This window comes from Danio rerio, chromosome 7 (genome assembly GCF_049306965.1).
Source record: "Danio rerio strain Tuebingen ecotype United States chromosome 7, GRCz12tu, whole genome shotgun sequence".
NCBI classification, from domain to species: domain Eukaryota; kingdom Metazoa; phylum Chordata; class Actinopteri; order Cypriniformes; family Danionidae; genus Danio; species Danio rerio.
The window spans coordinates 5,898,695-5,914,684 of NC_133182.1; the positions used below are offsets into that span (position 1 = coordinate 5,898,695).

Consider the following 15,990-nt stretch of genomic DNA (forward strand, 5'->3'; position numbering starts at 1 on the left):
TCAGGGTGTAATTTCAAGTTCACTCTGCAGGGGGCGATACAGCGGTATACTGGATCCGGCGGGCGGCAGAGCCGAGAGGGAGAAGAAGAGTGGAACAGGTGACGGGAGGGAATGTTGATGCCGGGGATCGGAGACAATCGGCCAACCACGGCGAATAAACAAAACAGAAACAGGTCCTGCAGATGACAGAGAGGGGTCAAAAACGAAGAAATAAATAAAAGGAATAACCAACCAGAAGACGGGCTCGAGACAACAGGAACTGACTGGACAGGACTAGTGAAACAGTGCACGCTGACCACAACCAAACGACAACGATCTGACAAATGACAACACGAGGAGAGCGATTTAAATAGAGGGAAAATTACAGGAAGACAGGTGAGTAAAATTGGTTTAATTGAATAATAGGGATGAGTGGGAAGATGGGTGGAGACGTGTCAAAGCAAGTATGTTATGAGAGAGCGATCAAAACACCACACGTGCTGAAATACATGTAAACAAGTGCAAAACACAAACAAACCCAGGTGATCAGACAGAGGACCTGACAGTACCCCCCCCTCCATGGTCGCCACCGGGCGTACCCTGGGGGGGCTCACCTCGTCTCCGACGGAAGTCCGCAATCAGCGTCCGGTCCAGAATATCCCGGGCTGGGACCCAACTCCTCTCCTCTGGTCCATAGCCCTCCCAGTCCACCAGGTATTGAAAGCCCCTACCCCTTCGTCTGACCTCCAGTAACCTCCTGACAGTGTAAACTGGAGAACCATCCACTAGACGGGGAGGGGGAGGGGTAGGAATAGAGGGAACAAGGGGGGAGGAAAACACAGGTTTAACCCTAGAGACATGAAAAACTGGGTGTACCCGACCAAGCGTATGAGGTAGCTTGAGCTGAACAGCCACAGGACTCAGCACTTTAGTGATCCGGTATGGCCCAATGAACCTGGGTGCCAGCTTGCGTGAGGCTACCCTGAGAGGCAGGTCCTTGGTGGAAAGCCATACCCGTTGACCACAAACATAGTGGGGAGCTGGAGTCCGATGACGATCAGCCGCTGCTTTGGTCCGTCTCCTAGCCTGGGCCAAGGCTTCCTTAGCTTTCCTCCAGGTGCGACGACACCGTTGAACAAAAGCCAAGGCAGACGGGACCGCAGCTTCGGGTTCCTGTGAGGGGAACAGAGGAGGTTGATAGCCAAGACAGCATTGAAATGGCGACATATTCGTAGCAGAAACTGGTAAAGTATTATGGGCATACTCGACCCAGGATAGTTGTTGGCACCAGGAGCTAGGATTATTGGATGTCAGACAGCGGAGAGTACGTTCCAAATCCTGGTTTGCCCGCTCAGACTGCCCGTTGGTCTGGGGATGGAATCCTGGAGACAGACTCGTAGAGGCCCCGATCTGTCGGCAAAATTCCTTCCAAAACCTGGAGACGAATTGGGGGCCCCTATCGGAGACCACATCTACCGGAAGACCATGAATCCGGAACACGTGATCAACCACCACCTGAGCAGTCTCCTTGGCAGAGGGGAGTTTTGGGAGAGGAATGAAATGAGCCGCTTTTGAGAAGCGGTCCACCACCGTGAGAATGACGGTGTTGCCCTTCGATTCAGGTAAGCCAGTGACAAAGTCAAGGGCTAAGTGTGACCAGGGACGGGAAGGGATGGGTAAGGGGCGGAGCAGACCAACAGGAGGGGAATTGGCACTCTTGTTTTGGGCACAAATAGGGCAGGCAAACACAAACCGCCTGACATCCTTGGCCATGGAGGGCCACCAAAATCTCTGACGGATAGTAGCCAGAGATCTCCTGACTCCTGGGTGACATGCCAGCCTGGATGAGTGACCCCACTGGATAACTTTGGAGCGCAGTGACTGGGGAACAAATAGTTTGCCCGCTGGAGTCCCTCTAGGTATCTGACACTCTCGTACAGCTCCCAGAACCTCTCTCTCGATGTCCCAAGAGAGGGAAGCCACCACCACGCCCCTGGGCAGGATGGTGTCAGTTGAAACCTCCCTCTCCGGGGCACCGAACATGCGAGAGAGAGAATCGGGCTTGGTGTTCTTTGACCCTGGCCTGTACGAGAGTGTAAAGTTGAATCGACTAAAATAAAGGGACCAGCGGGCCTGTCTAGAACTCAGCCTTTTGGCCGTACTAATATATTCTAAATTCTTGTGGTCTGTCCAGACCACAAAAGGTTGCACTGCACCCTCTAACCAGTGACGCCACTCACCCAGGGCCAGTCTGACTGCCAACAACTCCCGATTACCAATGTCATAATTCCGTTCTGTGGGGCTCAGGCGGTGGGAGAAGAAGGCGCAGGGATGCACCTTCTCATCCCGTTGAGACCGTTGTGACAGAACTGCGCCTACTCCGACATCAGAAGCATCCACCTCAACAATAAACTGTCGTTTCGGATCTGGAATAGACAAGACAGGAGCAGAGATAAAACGGGACTTTAAATTATCAAAGGCCTCCTGTGCCTTGCTACCCCAAATGAACGGTACCTTAGGAGAGGTGAGCACTGTTAAGGGTGCAGCAATCTGGCTGAAGTTCCGGATGAATCGCCGATAAAAGTTGGCAAATCCCAGGAACCGCTGCAGTGCCTTACGAGAGTCTGGAGTTTTGCCACTCGGCAACAGCTCTTACCTTAGAGGGGTCAGCTTTGATCTCACCCGCCGAAATCACAAACCCCAAGAATGAAACTGACTTAGCATGACAAACAATTGATTCTCCAGTAATCGTTGCAGCACCTGACGAACATGCTGAGTGTGTACCTGCATGGAGGGAGAAAATATCAGGATATCATCAAGGTACACAAAGACAAATTGATTTACCATGTCTCTCAGCACGTCATTAACCAGGGCCTGGAAGACAGCCGGGGCATTTGTCAGACCAAACGGAAGGACCCGATATTCAAAGTGTCCCGTAGGGGTGTTAAAGGCGGTCTTCCACTCATCCCCCTCTCGAATACGGATAAGGTGGTAGGCATTCCGGAGGTCAAGCTTAGTGAAGACCTGGGCTCCCTGCAAGAGTTCAAAGGCTGAAGACATGAGAGGCAAGGGATACCTATTCTTTATAGTGATGTCATTCAGCCCTCGATAATCAATACATGGACGAAGGGAGCCGTCCTTCTTCTTAACGAAGAAGAACCCAGCGCCTGCAGGAGACGAGGAAGGGCGGATGAGGCCAGCTTTTAGGGATTCATCTATATATTTGTCCATGGCCTCTCTTTCAGGACTAGAAAGGGAATACAAGTGACCCTTAGGCGGAGAAGTGCCTGGGAGGAGTTCTATGGCACAGTCATAGGGTCGGTGAGGAGGCAAGGATGTGGCCCGGGACTTGCTGAACACCAGACCCAGATCGCGGTACTCCGCCGGAACCCCTGTCAGATCCGCTGCATTCACCTGCAAAACAGGACACACAGAAACAGGAAACGGGGCAGGACCAAGACAAGACTCAAGACAAGACTGACTCCAGGACAAAACTGAATTTCCAGACCAATCCACATGAGGGCCATGCTGCACCAACCAGGGATGTCCCAAAATTATGGGAGCACTTGGAGAGTCAAGAAGGTACAGTGTGGTAACCTCATGGTGATTTCCAGATATAACAAGACTTACAGAGGGAGTAGCATGGGAGATAGTAGCAATCAGGGTACCATCAAGGGAACGGGCAGGGATGGGATCAGGGAGAGGAATGGCTGGAATACCCCACTGGCTGGCCACAGAGCTGTCCATGAAGTTTCCTTCTGCTCCCGAGTCGAGGAGAGCAGAACAGGCATTGGTAGAACCTCTATACTGAATCAGTGCGGGTAGCAGAGTACGGGAGGAGGGGGAATGAAGGGGAATAGCGCCCACCAGGATCCCCCGTTTCACTGGTGGGCTTTGGCTTTTGCTGGGCAGACTGCGGCAAAGTGCCCTGGTTTGCCACAATAAAGGCACAAACCCCGGGCCAGACGTAGTTGTTTCTCTTGGGGTGTTAATCGCAAACGACCCACTTGCATGGGTTCAGGGTCAGGTGCAGCAGGAAATGTGGAAGATGAAAGGGTGCCCTCCACCCTGCCAGAGGAGCGAGTCAGCTTACGTTGGTGTCGGCGATTGAGGCGAACCTCGATGCGTAGAGCCAGATTAATAAGATCGTCAAAGTTGTGTGGCAGTTCGTGAGTGGCGAGCTCATCCTGGATGTCCTCCTCAAGGCCTGCACGGAAAATGGATCGACATGCCCCCTCATTCCAGTCACAGGATGCTGCTAGGGTTTTGAACAAGATGGCATACTCCGTGACCGATCGCCCACTCTGATGGAGGCGAGCGAGCTGATCCGCAGCCTCCTGTCCTCTGGCAGACCGGTCAAATAGTCTCATCATCTCCAGTCGGAGATCATTAAAAGAGGCGCAACAGGGGGCTCTTGTTTCCCAAACGGATGTTCCCCATTCACGGGCCTTACCAATAAGGAGGGTCAACACAAAGGCCACCTTAGTCTCTTCAGCATCATACATGCGTGGTTGAAGGGCAAATACCACCGAACATTGTGCCAAGAAGGCCCGACATGAGTTAGGGTCCCCATCATATGGTGGTGGATTATTACAACGTGGTTCAGGCTCATGGCGAAAACCTTGCCGTTTGGTTTCATACTGGAGTTCCTGCAAGCGATTGGTAAGTTCAGCCACCTGATTGGAAAGCACTTCCACCTCTCGGCTGGTGTTGCTGAGTCGGGTCTCATGTTGGCCCAAAAGCACCCCCTGCTGGGCAACCGCTGCTCTGACAGGATCTGGACCTGCTGTGTCCATAGTGGTCAGATCGTTCTGTCAGGGAACAGAACGGACACAAGTGCAGGTCTCTTTCAGAATTTATTAGTGACAAAAAATGACCCAACTGGGCTTAAGCACAGGGAGAAAAAAAAATCTAATCAACTTTAAAAAAATAATGAAAAAAGTTCAACAAAAACTGCTCCGAAGAGGATAGAATTTTTACTGGGATCTTTAAAGGGACTCAGGTAAATAAAATTAACAAAATGAAACGAAAACAAACTTCAAGGTTGCTCAGAAGAAAGAGCTCAAAAACTGTCAACAGAAACCGCTCCGTAGAAGGGAAAAATTGTCTCTCAGGGTGTAATTTCAAGTTCACTCGGCAGGGGGCGATACAGCGGTATACTGGATCCGGCGGGCGGCAGAGCCGAGAGGGAGAAGAAGAGTGGAACAGGTGACGGGAGGGAATGTTGATGCCGGGGATCGGAGACAATCGGCCAACCACGGCGAATAAACAAAACAGAAACAGGTCCTGCAGATGACAGAGAGGGGTCAAAAACGAAGAAATAAATAAAAGGAATAACCAACCAGAAGACGGGCTCGAGACAACAGGAACTGACTGGACAGGACTAGTGAAACAGTGCACGCTGACCACAACCAAACGACAACGATCTGACAAATGACAACACGAGGAGAGCGATTTAAATAGAGGGAAAATTACAGGAAGACAGGTGAGTAAAATTGGTTTAATTGAATAATAGGGATGAGTGGGAAGATGGGTGGAGACGTGTCAAAGCAAGTATGTTATGAGAGAGCGATCAAAACACCACACGTGCTGAAATACATGTAAACAAGTGCAAAACACAAACAAACCCAGGTGATCAGACAGAGGACCTGACAGGATGAGGGAGCTCTCAGATTTAATCTAATATTTAATTAATAATTAAATATATTCATCATATAGTTTATACAAGCCTAATATCAGATAGTCAGATGGATTGTATAAATGGTTAATATATTATGTCTGGGATGCAGAAAATCCAGAGACTGTAGTGAACTCCATGATTATGAGCTGACTAAACAGTGCTCATAAATGCTACAGATTTTTTTTTCTCTATTAAATTCTACATGTCACATTTTAATGTAACGTAAAAAATGAAACAAAATGAAAGTCAATGGTTCGAGTTCATAATTTAAATTCTACAAGTATTTTTGTTACAAAAACACATCCGTCAGCTTCATAGGACATGCATTAACACTCTGACACCATCAGGGATAGTTTAACAATTGATTATTTATATTTTGGAAGCATCACGAAATTGCACACCATCTTTAATTACTTGTTTGTTTATAGAATACAATTATTTGTATGTAGGTTAAAAATGCATCATTTCAGTTAATTTGGTAAAGAATTCACTTTTTTATTATTTCTTGTAAAACATGCAGTAATTAGTATGCTTATTGATAATGATTGTTGCCACATGTGGCAAGAGGATCAGATAATAAAGCCTCTTAAAGGAACTCATGTTTCTCATTCAGAAAAAAATGAAAGTGCTGGGCCATCAATGTTGATTCTAAATGAACATTGAACAGATTTAAACAACATAAATGATTAAAATAATTATATTATTTTAGAGTAAGGTAGACTTTTAAGATTATTGTTAAAAATAAGATAAAACTAAATAAAATAAATTAAAAATAATAATAAAATAAAATGAAATAAATGCTGTTGTTATTATTTTGAGTAGACAATAGTACAGCACTTGCTGAAGTACTCTAGTTTGCACACATGTTTAATCATTAATTAATTAATAATGAAGGATTCGGATTTCTGCTTTCCAATCCGTCTCATCATAGACCAACGTTTATCCTTTTCATCATCCTGTTTCTCAGTATTTAACTGTGAATTGATTTTAACTAATGAGTAAGTTAAAACTGCTTACTGCAAGAATGTTCAGTGTCCTTGTTTCTCTTTTTGCCTGTCTATTTTAACTTTGTTTTCAGGAAACACACAAACCAGGTCATAGGTCATGGAGATCTCTCTCTCCCTCCCCATCTGTTCCTATGTCTGGAGGTCCAATACAGAGGAGAAGAAGACAGCTGTTCTAGTTTTCCTGATATTGCCTATAATATTATAGCTGTTTGATTGATCTGTTTTTGAGTATAATTAATTTTAATGTAATTTCTTTTTGTGTGGAGATAGACTGTGTGTAGTAAAGATATTGCAGCAGACTGTTGATGGAAACAGTCTTGAACCAGCCTGATAACACAGCTGAACATACAAGAAACATCCTTGAGTCTTTAACACAGATGGTCGTTTGTGTCTATTGTTTTCCTGGTTTAGCTTTTTACAGGTCGGAGATCAGCTCCTAATAACTTAAGGCGACCTCACCTCTAGGCATCAGGTCGCCATCCATATCTGGAGACAGATACAATGCTTTCTTTGACGCACACATTAAGGCCATCCATATCTGGAAGTAGATACCATGTTTCTTTGACGCATGTATTTAGAATTGTCTATTTCTGTTGTAACCAATGAGAACTGTTTACCTGGATCCCACCCTTTCTGGACTTGTGTAAAGAGTATAATTGTTTGATTGTTGTAACTGTAAGCAGAGCGGCCTAGGAACTCATTGCGAGTGTTGAAGCTGGCTTCTGCGAATGAAACTGCAAACTATCTTCAGTAAACTTAATTTATTTTTTTAAAATCTCTAACTCCGGCTCTTCTTCATCTACCAGACTGGTCATTCTTTGGGTTAAACTGTAAACTATCCCTACAATAATAATAAAATATTATTAATAATAATAATAATAATAGTAATAATTTTATTTATTTTATTTTATCTATTTATACAGGAACAATGTACAACATGACATCTTGTGCCAGAGTTTGCTATAAAGCTAATTTACACATGTAGTCCCGGGGCAGGAAATTATAACACATTTAACAGTAAAAAATAATACGTTTTACACTTACAATACAATACACACAACACATCATTGTCCATAAAATGAAATCAAGTCAGTGATTGCATATTTGATTATGTTTAAGCCAAATTTTAAGAACAGCTTTAAAATGATTAAGGTGCTGCTCTCTCTGATTTGCACTGGTATTTTATTCCATCTTTCTGCTGCTCTGACTGAATAAACTGATTGTCCAAAAGCAAATCTCTTAGTTTAAGTGAACAATCACCTCTAACCGATGACCTTGTCTGTCTTATATTGTCCTCGCAGACAATCACACATTGTTTGAGGGGTGATGATTGCATAATATTTGTGGTAATGTATACTATTTTATACATTAAACAATAATAATAATAACAAAATAATAATAACAAAAACAACAACTATAATAAACGTTTAATATCCTTTCTGTATGTTGGTTTGTCTGCAGTTTTATTAAACACAACATTTATAATATTAACATTATTTAAGAGTAAAATAAACTTCCAATGTGATTATTTAAATATGTTTATTTTATGATTGCAAATATCCAAAATGTGTTGGATCATTTAATGTAAAGCAGATTTTATATTTGATCCTTTTTTATCACATTATAGCACAGTTTTTCTGAAGTACTCACCCTTTACTGAGAGATAAACACTATAGTATGATTGTGTTAAGACGGATCTTATGCGTCCCCCACACCCGTACCAATCTTGATCAGAGTCAGCAGCTCCTCTGATAGTGAGAGTGTCTCCGCTTACTGTGTGACGATACTGTAACACCCTGTAACTGTCTCTGGATGTATACCACTCATATGTCCAGTCACTGTGATCAATCTCACACTTCAGATTGACTGTTTCTCCAGGGAATACAGCACTGTATGGTGTCACAGTCACTGTAGGTTTGGGTAAATCTGAGGAGAAAGACAAAAACATGAAGAGACTCTCAGAACAGCTCTCTCAGTAAAAATAATTAAATCTGTAAATTAAAATGTATATAATTCTCATCTCATAGTTCATAGATAATTTTTTACTTATATGTTGTCAATAGTTTTCTGATCTGCTGTTTTTGAAGAGGATCTGACTTCCTCAGGTTCTCAGACAAACACCAGCTAAATTCAGCTGTACTCAGGAATTTGTTGAACTGTTTCTACAGTAAAAACGTACCCTGATAACTTTTTCACTGTGTATATATTGTTACACTGCTCATTTCATATTACTGCTTGGTCATTTAAGTTATAAATGCATTGGTCATACTTAGGTTGAATGAAAAATGTGTGTTAAAATGATTTATCACCAAAGATCAGCATCATCACAGCATGTGTGTATTATATCCAGAAAGCATAAGCATTTGAGCTGTAATTGACCTGTTTTGACAGCATAGAGAGCTGGTTTGTAGTAAGGTTAATAAGATGGCAGGAACGAGAGAGATTAATCCTTTGAGCCTACTGTATATTGTTTTTGTGTGTTTTATACTGTACATTGCCTCTTTTTGAAGTGAACTTGAGGCATGTTTGAGTATGGAAGGATTATATTAGTATTCTTGGTGAGAGTTTTGAGGTGTGTTGATGATAATTAATGTAAGTATGAATGATCGCTTGTTCTGAAATATAATCGATTGTGATGCTCATTTATGCAATTTAATTTCTAATAATCTGTACGTAAAGGATGCAATATGCTATTTGTTTGTGTTCATACAGTTTTCATTGTGCTGTGTGGTGTTGTGAGTGGCTTTAAGGTGTGTGGTATAAAGATGTCATGTGAATATACATTGCATTTCTGTGGTGAAGCTAAAAGAAACCACATTATTTGAGGCTCTTAGATTTGAGGGATTTCTTAGCTTTAGCAGTAAATCTGTTCTATGAAAAACAATCTCATGCAACAAAACAACAACAACAACAACAACAACAACAACAACAGTAATAACAATAAAATAAATCCAAAAGTGAACATTTTCATCTTTTAACAGAGGACACATGGCTGACATAAAAAGAGCATACGAAGCATCTTAATAATTATTTTTTATTGTTTTAAATTCACATTTAGTCAAGAGATGTGAATATGAAGACTCACCTGATACAGTCAGTGTAACATCATCACTGGTGTGTGATCTCTGTAAGTCTGATCTCTCTCCTATACAGCTGTATTGACCTCCCAAATACACAGAATCAGCTCTGAAACTCCAGTCTGCTGTTGATGACCTTGTGTTTGGATAGCTTTGATAGTTAGTGCCTCTATTTTTAATCCAGCTGTATGTCCACTGAAATTTTCCTACAGTCTGTATGTGACATGTGAGAGTGACTGTCTCTCCAGTGAACACTCGCTGATCTGGACTCACCTTCACTACAGGCTTTGGTCTCTCTGCATTAATGCACACAAGAGGAAATACTGATTAATAATATCTTGACATTGCTTTCTTTGATTAAAATATTTTGCTACATATTTTTCTGTTTAAATGGACAAAACAAAGAATAAATAACAAAATGCTTTATATTGTGTTTATTGTAATGAAACACTTCAGCACTTTTTAGGTAAATGTTTATCAGCTCGCATTAGGACTGTGATTATACAGCAGGTAAAATAAGTATTGAGCACATCATGATGTTTCATTTATTTCAGTAAAAAATGCCTTGATTAAATGTCCACCCTGATTCATCTTCATCATCTGCTAAAATCCTTTTATATTCCCATCATAATCGTGAATAGCCACAGAAACACTGACAGAAAGTAAATATCAAATATGTAAACTACAGCCTGTTTAAAGTGGTCATGACTTGAAAAATGCAATAGTGGAATAATGGCTCTTTGTTCCAAAACATTATTATGCAAATTCCAATGTTTAAAACATTACATTACAACCAAATCCTTTTTAAACCGAGATGTAAAAACACTCCTTTGCCAACGATGCATGTTATGTAACAGAGGTGTGCATATTTGCATAAACACGCCTCCTGAGCAGAGACTCCACCCACTCAGTTGCTTACTGACAGATTTTTCTCTACTCTAAATGCAAGAATCTTCTCACATGTTCAAAGCAAACAGGAGTGACTATAATCGCAGATTATGATGAGTACACAATCTACACTCAATCTACTGTACAGATAATGTTTCTGTTATTTTTTAGTCTGCTCACCAGCAAGAATAAACAACCAGCTTTACTGACAAAATGGACACGACAATCACCTTTGATTAATTTTAAAAGTGATTTCAAGTAACATATTAAAATAATTGTAAAGTGAAAACATGACCCCTTTAACACCCACATCTCAGAATCCAACCAGCAGTCACAGGTGAATAAATCCAAGCACAGCCCTAAATTTTTAGGCACAGCCCTAAATCAAATTTTTGATCCAATTTTAGATTCAGTATTTTTTTGTTTTTGATAAGTGATATTACTCTGATCCAAATCTCAAAATTAGAAGATCTTTAGCTGTTAAAATGTTTTAATTTAATGGCACAATGTAATTTAAGTGATGACTGTATGTACAAGATAGACTTTGAAACAGGCCCGGATTGGCTAATCGGGAGGACCGGGAGAATTCCCGGTGGGCCGGTCCGTTTTTTGGCTGCGAGGGCTGGTGTCCCTAGCTCAAGAATCTGTTGCTCTCAGCAGTCACACTTTTTAAATTAATTTATTTATTTGACCACAGTCTTCTTATTCATTATTTTACCGTAGCTCTGCTCTGTTTATATATAAGTAGCCTGCAGGTTATGTATGATATAACAACAATTGCTGTGGACCAGTGGTTGGCACGTAAGATTATGACGCTGCCGACCAGGGTTTGATTCTCATTGAAGTATGTTTTTTTTTTTTTTTTTTTTCTTTCTTCATTTTTATTGTTAAGACATATAATACTGTTAGGGTTGTTGAACATTTGAAGTTCTAAAGCAGCTGTTTTCTTAAAAAAGACGTGATAGTGTCATTAGAAACTGAATTGGAAATGACCTTATTTTAAAATAGTCAGTCGTGAACTGAGTTGGGCCGGTCTGAGGCTTGAAACTCCAGGGCTAAAAAGCAGTCCCACTCCGGCCCTGCTTTGAAAATATATGAAATAAGACCATTTAAATCTTATCAGTGACTTAGCTGATTGAATTTAAAATATTATAGTGAAATGCTTGCAATGCATGTGTAAAGGCAATTTTAATGCATTTTATTAATTCGTTGTATTTTGTGAGCAGCAGGCAGCATGCATAGTTGGCACGTCACGGATGACTTAGATGTTGCCAAGAAAAAGTATTGTAGTGTCTGGATGGTTCAACGACATTAATTGTGTAAAACACAAAACTTTACTTATATATTTGTATACTCATATGCTTGCAAAGACTGCTATAAAAAATGAGAAGAAACATAAGAAACACTTTCAACAGAGTTCGAAGAAGTTAAGGAAAACGTACAGTGAGTCAGTTTTCTTCTGACAATAAAGGCAGAAATGGTCTAGATGACACTTCTAACCAAATGTTACAACCGAAAGCCTGAGAGCGTTATCTTCAGAAAAATATATTCTTTGCCAACTAGTGAGAGGGTGCTCGCTGCAGAGCCATTTGAGGAGAGCTGAGCTCCAGCGAGGGGGAGCATGAGCTGTCGCTCCTCCTCCTGTAAGCTGTTTTAATGCGTACACCAACCCCACCCCTAACCCTACCCCCAGTGACATCACTCGTAGAAGAAGTGCAAAAAAGGTGGAGCTCAAGCTTAAGCTCCCCCTTGCTGGAGCTCAGCTCTCCTCAAATGGCTCTGCAGCGAGCACCACTTGGAACTAGGAGCTTTGACCTTAGAGGATAAGACTCCTGTAAGACTGCCCAAATGCTGATGTAATAGAAGAAATGATTTGCAATGTTTGTATTCAAATGTATCACCCTAAAGAGGGATTTCTTCTATGTTTTAACAGATATTCTCAAGTATATCAAACTTTAGATATTCTCAAGTATATCAGACACTAATTGTTACTTCGCTGTGTATTTACTGGAGGGGATTTCTACGCCTGTGTTCAAGGCTGGAATACTGTATAAAAGGCTGGAGCAGACAGACCAGCAGCGTGCTAACACTGACTTCTGTATGCTGAATGTCTTAGGCCTTTTATTGTCAACGGAGGATAAATAAAAGGATTTATCTTCTTTTTTACTGGATTTTATTTTATTAATAAAAGTCTATGTCATTAATTTTCTTCACTGACATTGGCTTCATTTGCAGAACCCATCAACATACCTTGTGTGGTAAGGTTTGAATCTAATTTATTCCTTAAACAACATTATAATATAAGGTGCTAAACAAAACTCTAGCTAAGAAAGATAGCCAAGAGAGGATTCTGGTTTCTTTATTTAATTAGGGTATTAAATAAAGGCATCCGGTACAGTATTCATGTGGAATTTGTTTTTAAGGATAAATTATTTGTAATTATTTAACATAATTAGATTTGTCAGACTTTCCCAAAAGGGCATGTCATTGCAAGAAAATGCTGCCTTGATAGAAAGACACTTGGGGCAATAAGGGCAGGTGCAGAGAGCACAGTGTGCATCGTTCCCTACTCCCTTGTCTTTCACTGAAACCTTTACTTCACCTCAGAACCTTTATTCACTAATTTGCACAACAGCACTGCCTGCAGCGTCTTTTTACTAGAAGTGTGAAGTTCTATATAATAAATAAAACATAAATTCACATATCACATACTAAATTGACATTTGAAAGGAACATACGCTCCATTTAAAATGAAAGCGAGTCCACTTTGCTGGGCACTTATGGATAAATTACATCAGAAGTGAAAAGAGAAATAACAAAACATGTTTCTGAAGATGATAACCTACTGCACCTTTAATAGTGGCCTAAGTAATATTAGGTTTATACAGTATTTTGTTCTTCAACGTGGGGACAGATCCACACACAGCCACTAGATTGAGCCACTAACTCAGTTTAGTGCTCTTGTGTCCACATAATATAAATTTCCCCATTAATTATTTGACTCTTTATTCCTTGTGATAAAAAACTACTACTCTGTCAACAATTTGAACTATTTTAAGAAATGAAATTGTTTAAAGGTCTTAAAATATTAAGTCCAGTTAAAAGTAGCCTTATATACTTTAACATTTCAGCCTGAGAAAAGATCCCCTTTCCTTCCGCATACTCTCTGCATTTTGATAGTTTTAATTAATTATAAAATATATTTGCATAAATGTGTAATTTTAGATTACATTAGATTAGATTCAACTTTATTGTCATTACACATGTACAAGTACAAGGCAACAAAATGCAGTTTAGGTCTAACCAGCAGTGCAATAGCAGCAAGTGCAGGATACAGGAATAAGTTATAAAGTGCAGTTATAGAAAAACTATGGTGATATTTACAGATGGATGTACTATCAACATTATTTACAGAAGGATAAGCTATGAACAGATTTACAATATATGAATATATGTCCAGGTTGCTATTAATAATCAGTACTGTGCAGATAGATAAACATGATTACAAGTGTATATGTTACAATATATGAATATATGTGCAGGTTGCTATTAATAATCAGTAGTGTGCAGATAAATAAGCATGATTACAAGTGTATATGTATAGTGGGTGTGTACATAATTACAAATGCCCATATGCAGTGGGTATGTACAGTTCAATAATTAAACAGTTCAATGTGGTGCAGTGAATGTGCAAATTTTAAATGTGCAAATGTTAAACAGTGCAGTGATTGCGAGAAGTTTAAGTTAGAGAGTCAAAGAGTCAAAGAGGGGCAGAGTTCAGGAGGGAGACAACTCTGGGGAAAAAGCTGTTCCCCAGTCTGCTGGTTTTTGTCCAGCCTATCGTCCAGTCTATCGTCGAAACTTTCAGGTAATACATTTGAGGTGCCCGGCTGTAGCACTTAATAAATGACACAAGAACAGATGATTTGCAGAGGATAATAACAAATGTGCATCCTGGCTTTATATATAACATACAAAGAGCCAGTGGCGGTTCTGGACCTGAGTAATTGGGGGCCAGGCAGGGGTCATGTTTGCTTTTAGGGGGCACATTAAGGTTGAAGTCAGAATTATCCCCCAACCCCCCTTTTTTAAATATTTCCCAAATGATGTTTAACAGACCAAGGAAATTTTCACAGTATGTTTGATATTATTTTTTCCTCTGGAGAAAGTCTTATTTGTTTTATTTCAACCAGAATGAAAGCCGTTATTAATTTTTTAAGCACCATTTTAAGGTCAAAATTATGAGCCCCTTTAAGCTATATATTTTTTTCTATAGTTTACAGAACAAACTATTATTATGCAAAAACTTGCCTGTATACCTTAACCTGCCTAGTTAACCTAATTAACCTAGTTAATCCTTTAAATGTCACTTTAAGCTCAATACTGGTGTCTTGATAAATATCTTGTTAAATATTATGGGCTGTCATCATGGCAAAGATAAAAGAAATCAGGTATTAGGAATGAGTTATTGTTGAAAAAATATTCTCTCCGTTAAGCAGAAATTGGGGAAAAAATAAACGGGGGACTAATAATTCTAACTTCAACTATAAATTTTTGTTTCGATTTTAAAATAAGCATATAAATTAATACAATACAATCATATAATTATATCATATAATCTTAAAATACTGTTTGAGATCATGAGTGAACTGCCCTAAATGAGGACCTGAGAAGTGAAGATGAGCCATAATACTGATGGTAAATGATCATTGAAGAGTCGTGAATCTGATAACTCACCTGATACAGTCAGTCTAACAGCTGCACTGGTGACAGATCTCTGAGGGCCTGATGATGTCTTTAACTCACAGCTGTATTGACCAGCATTAGCATCAGACACAGGCGTGATGCTGAAGACTCTATTGACGGCTTTAGAGACTACTGAATTATTTTTAATCCATCTGTATGTCCACTGAGTGTTTCCTCCTGTCTGTATGTCACATGTGAGAGTGACTTTCTCTCCAGTGAACACATGCTGATCTGGACTCACCTTCACTACAGGCTTTGCTGAAACAGAAGCAAATATTGAAAACACAGCACAGTTGTTAAGATCACAGTTATGTACTTTTAAAATTTATTTTATAAGAAAAAACCTTACACTGTTTCAGTTTGTGAATAATATTTAATTGTTTACTGAGTTAAGCAGCACTAGAACTAAGTATTAAGTACGGCACAATGCATTGCACACACAAAATCTGTGTATATTAGCATAAACACCTCCTGAACAGAAGCCCTGACCACTCATCCGCTCAGTGATGACACCTGCACTGGATGTCAAGTCACTTCATGCTAAAACTAACAGAATTAGATGATTATAATCTTTGCTTTGACACGTCTGGATTAAAAAGCTCTGCATCTTAAC

At 40.4% G+C, this 15,990-nt stretch overlaps 1 protein-coding gene across 4 annotated transcripts in view; it reads right to left on the bottom strand.

The window, feature by feature from the left end:
- si:cabz01036006.1 overlaps positions 1 to 15,990 on the bottom strand; it is a 156,163-nt gene that overhangs the window by 87,270 nt on the left and 52,903 nt on the right. For all 4 annotated transcript variants that reach the window (XM_021477672.3, XM_073907933.1, XM_073907935.1 and 1 more), the window contains 3 exons: positions 15,369 to 15,635; positions 9,752 to 10,039; positions 8,317 to 8,592 (listed from right to left, as the gene is read on the bottom strand). In XM_021477672.3, coding sequence (XP_021333347.3) covers positions 8,317 to 8,592; positions 9,752 to 10,039; positions 15,369 to 15,635 — 831 coding nt within the window. The remainder of the gene's footprint in view (positions 1 to 8,316; positions 8,593 to 9,751; positions 10,040 to 15,368; positions 15,636 to 15,990) is intronic.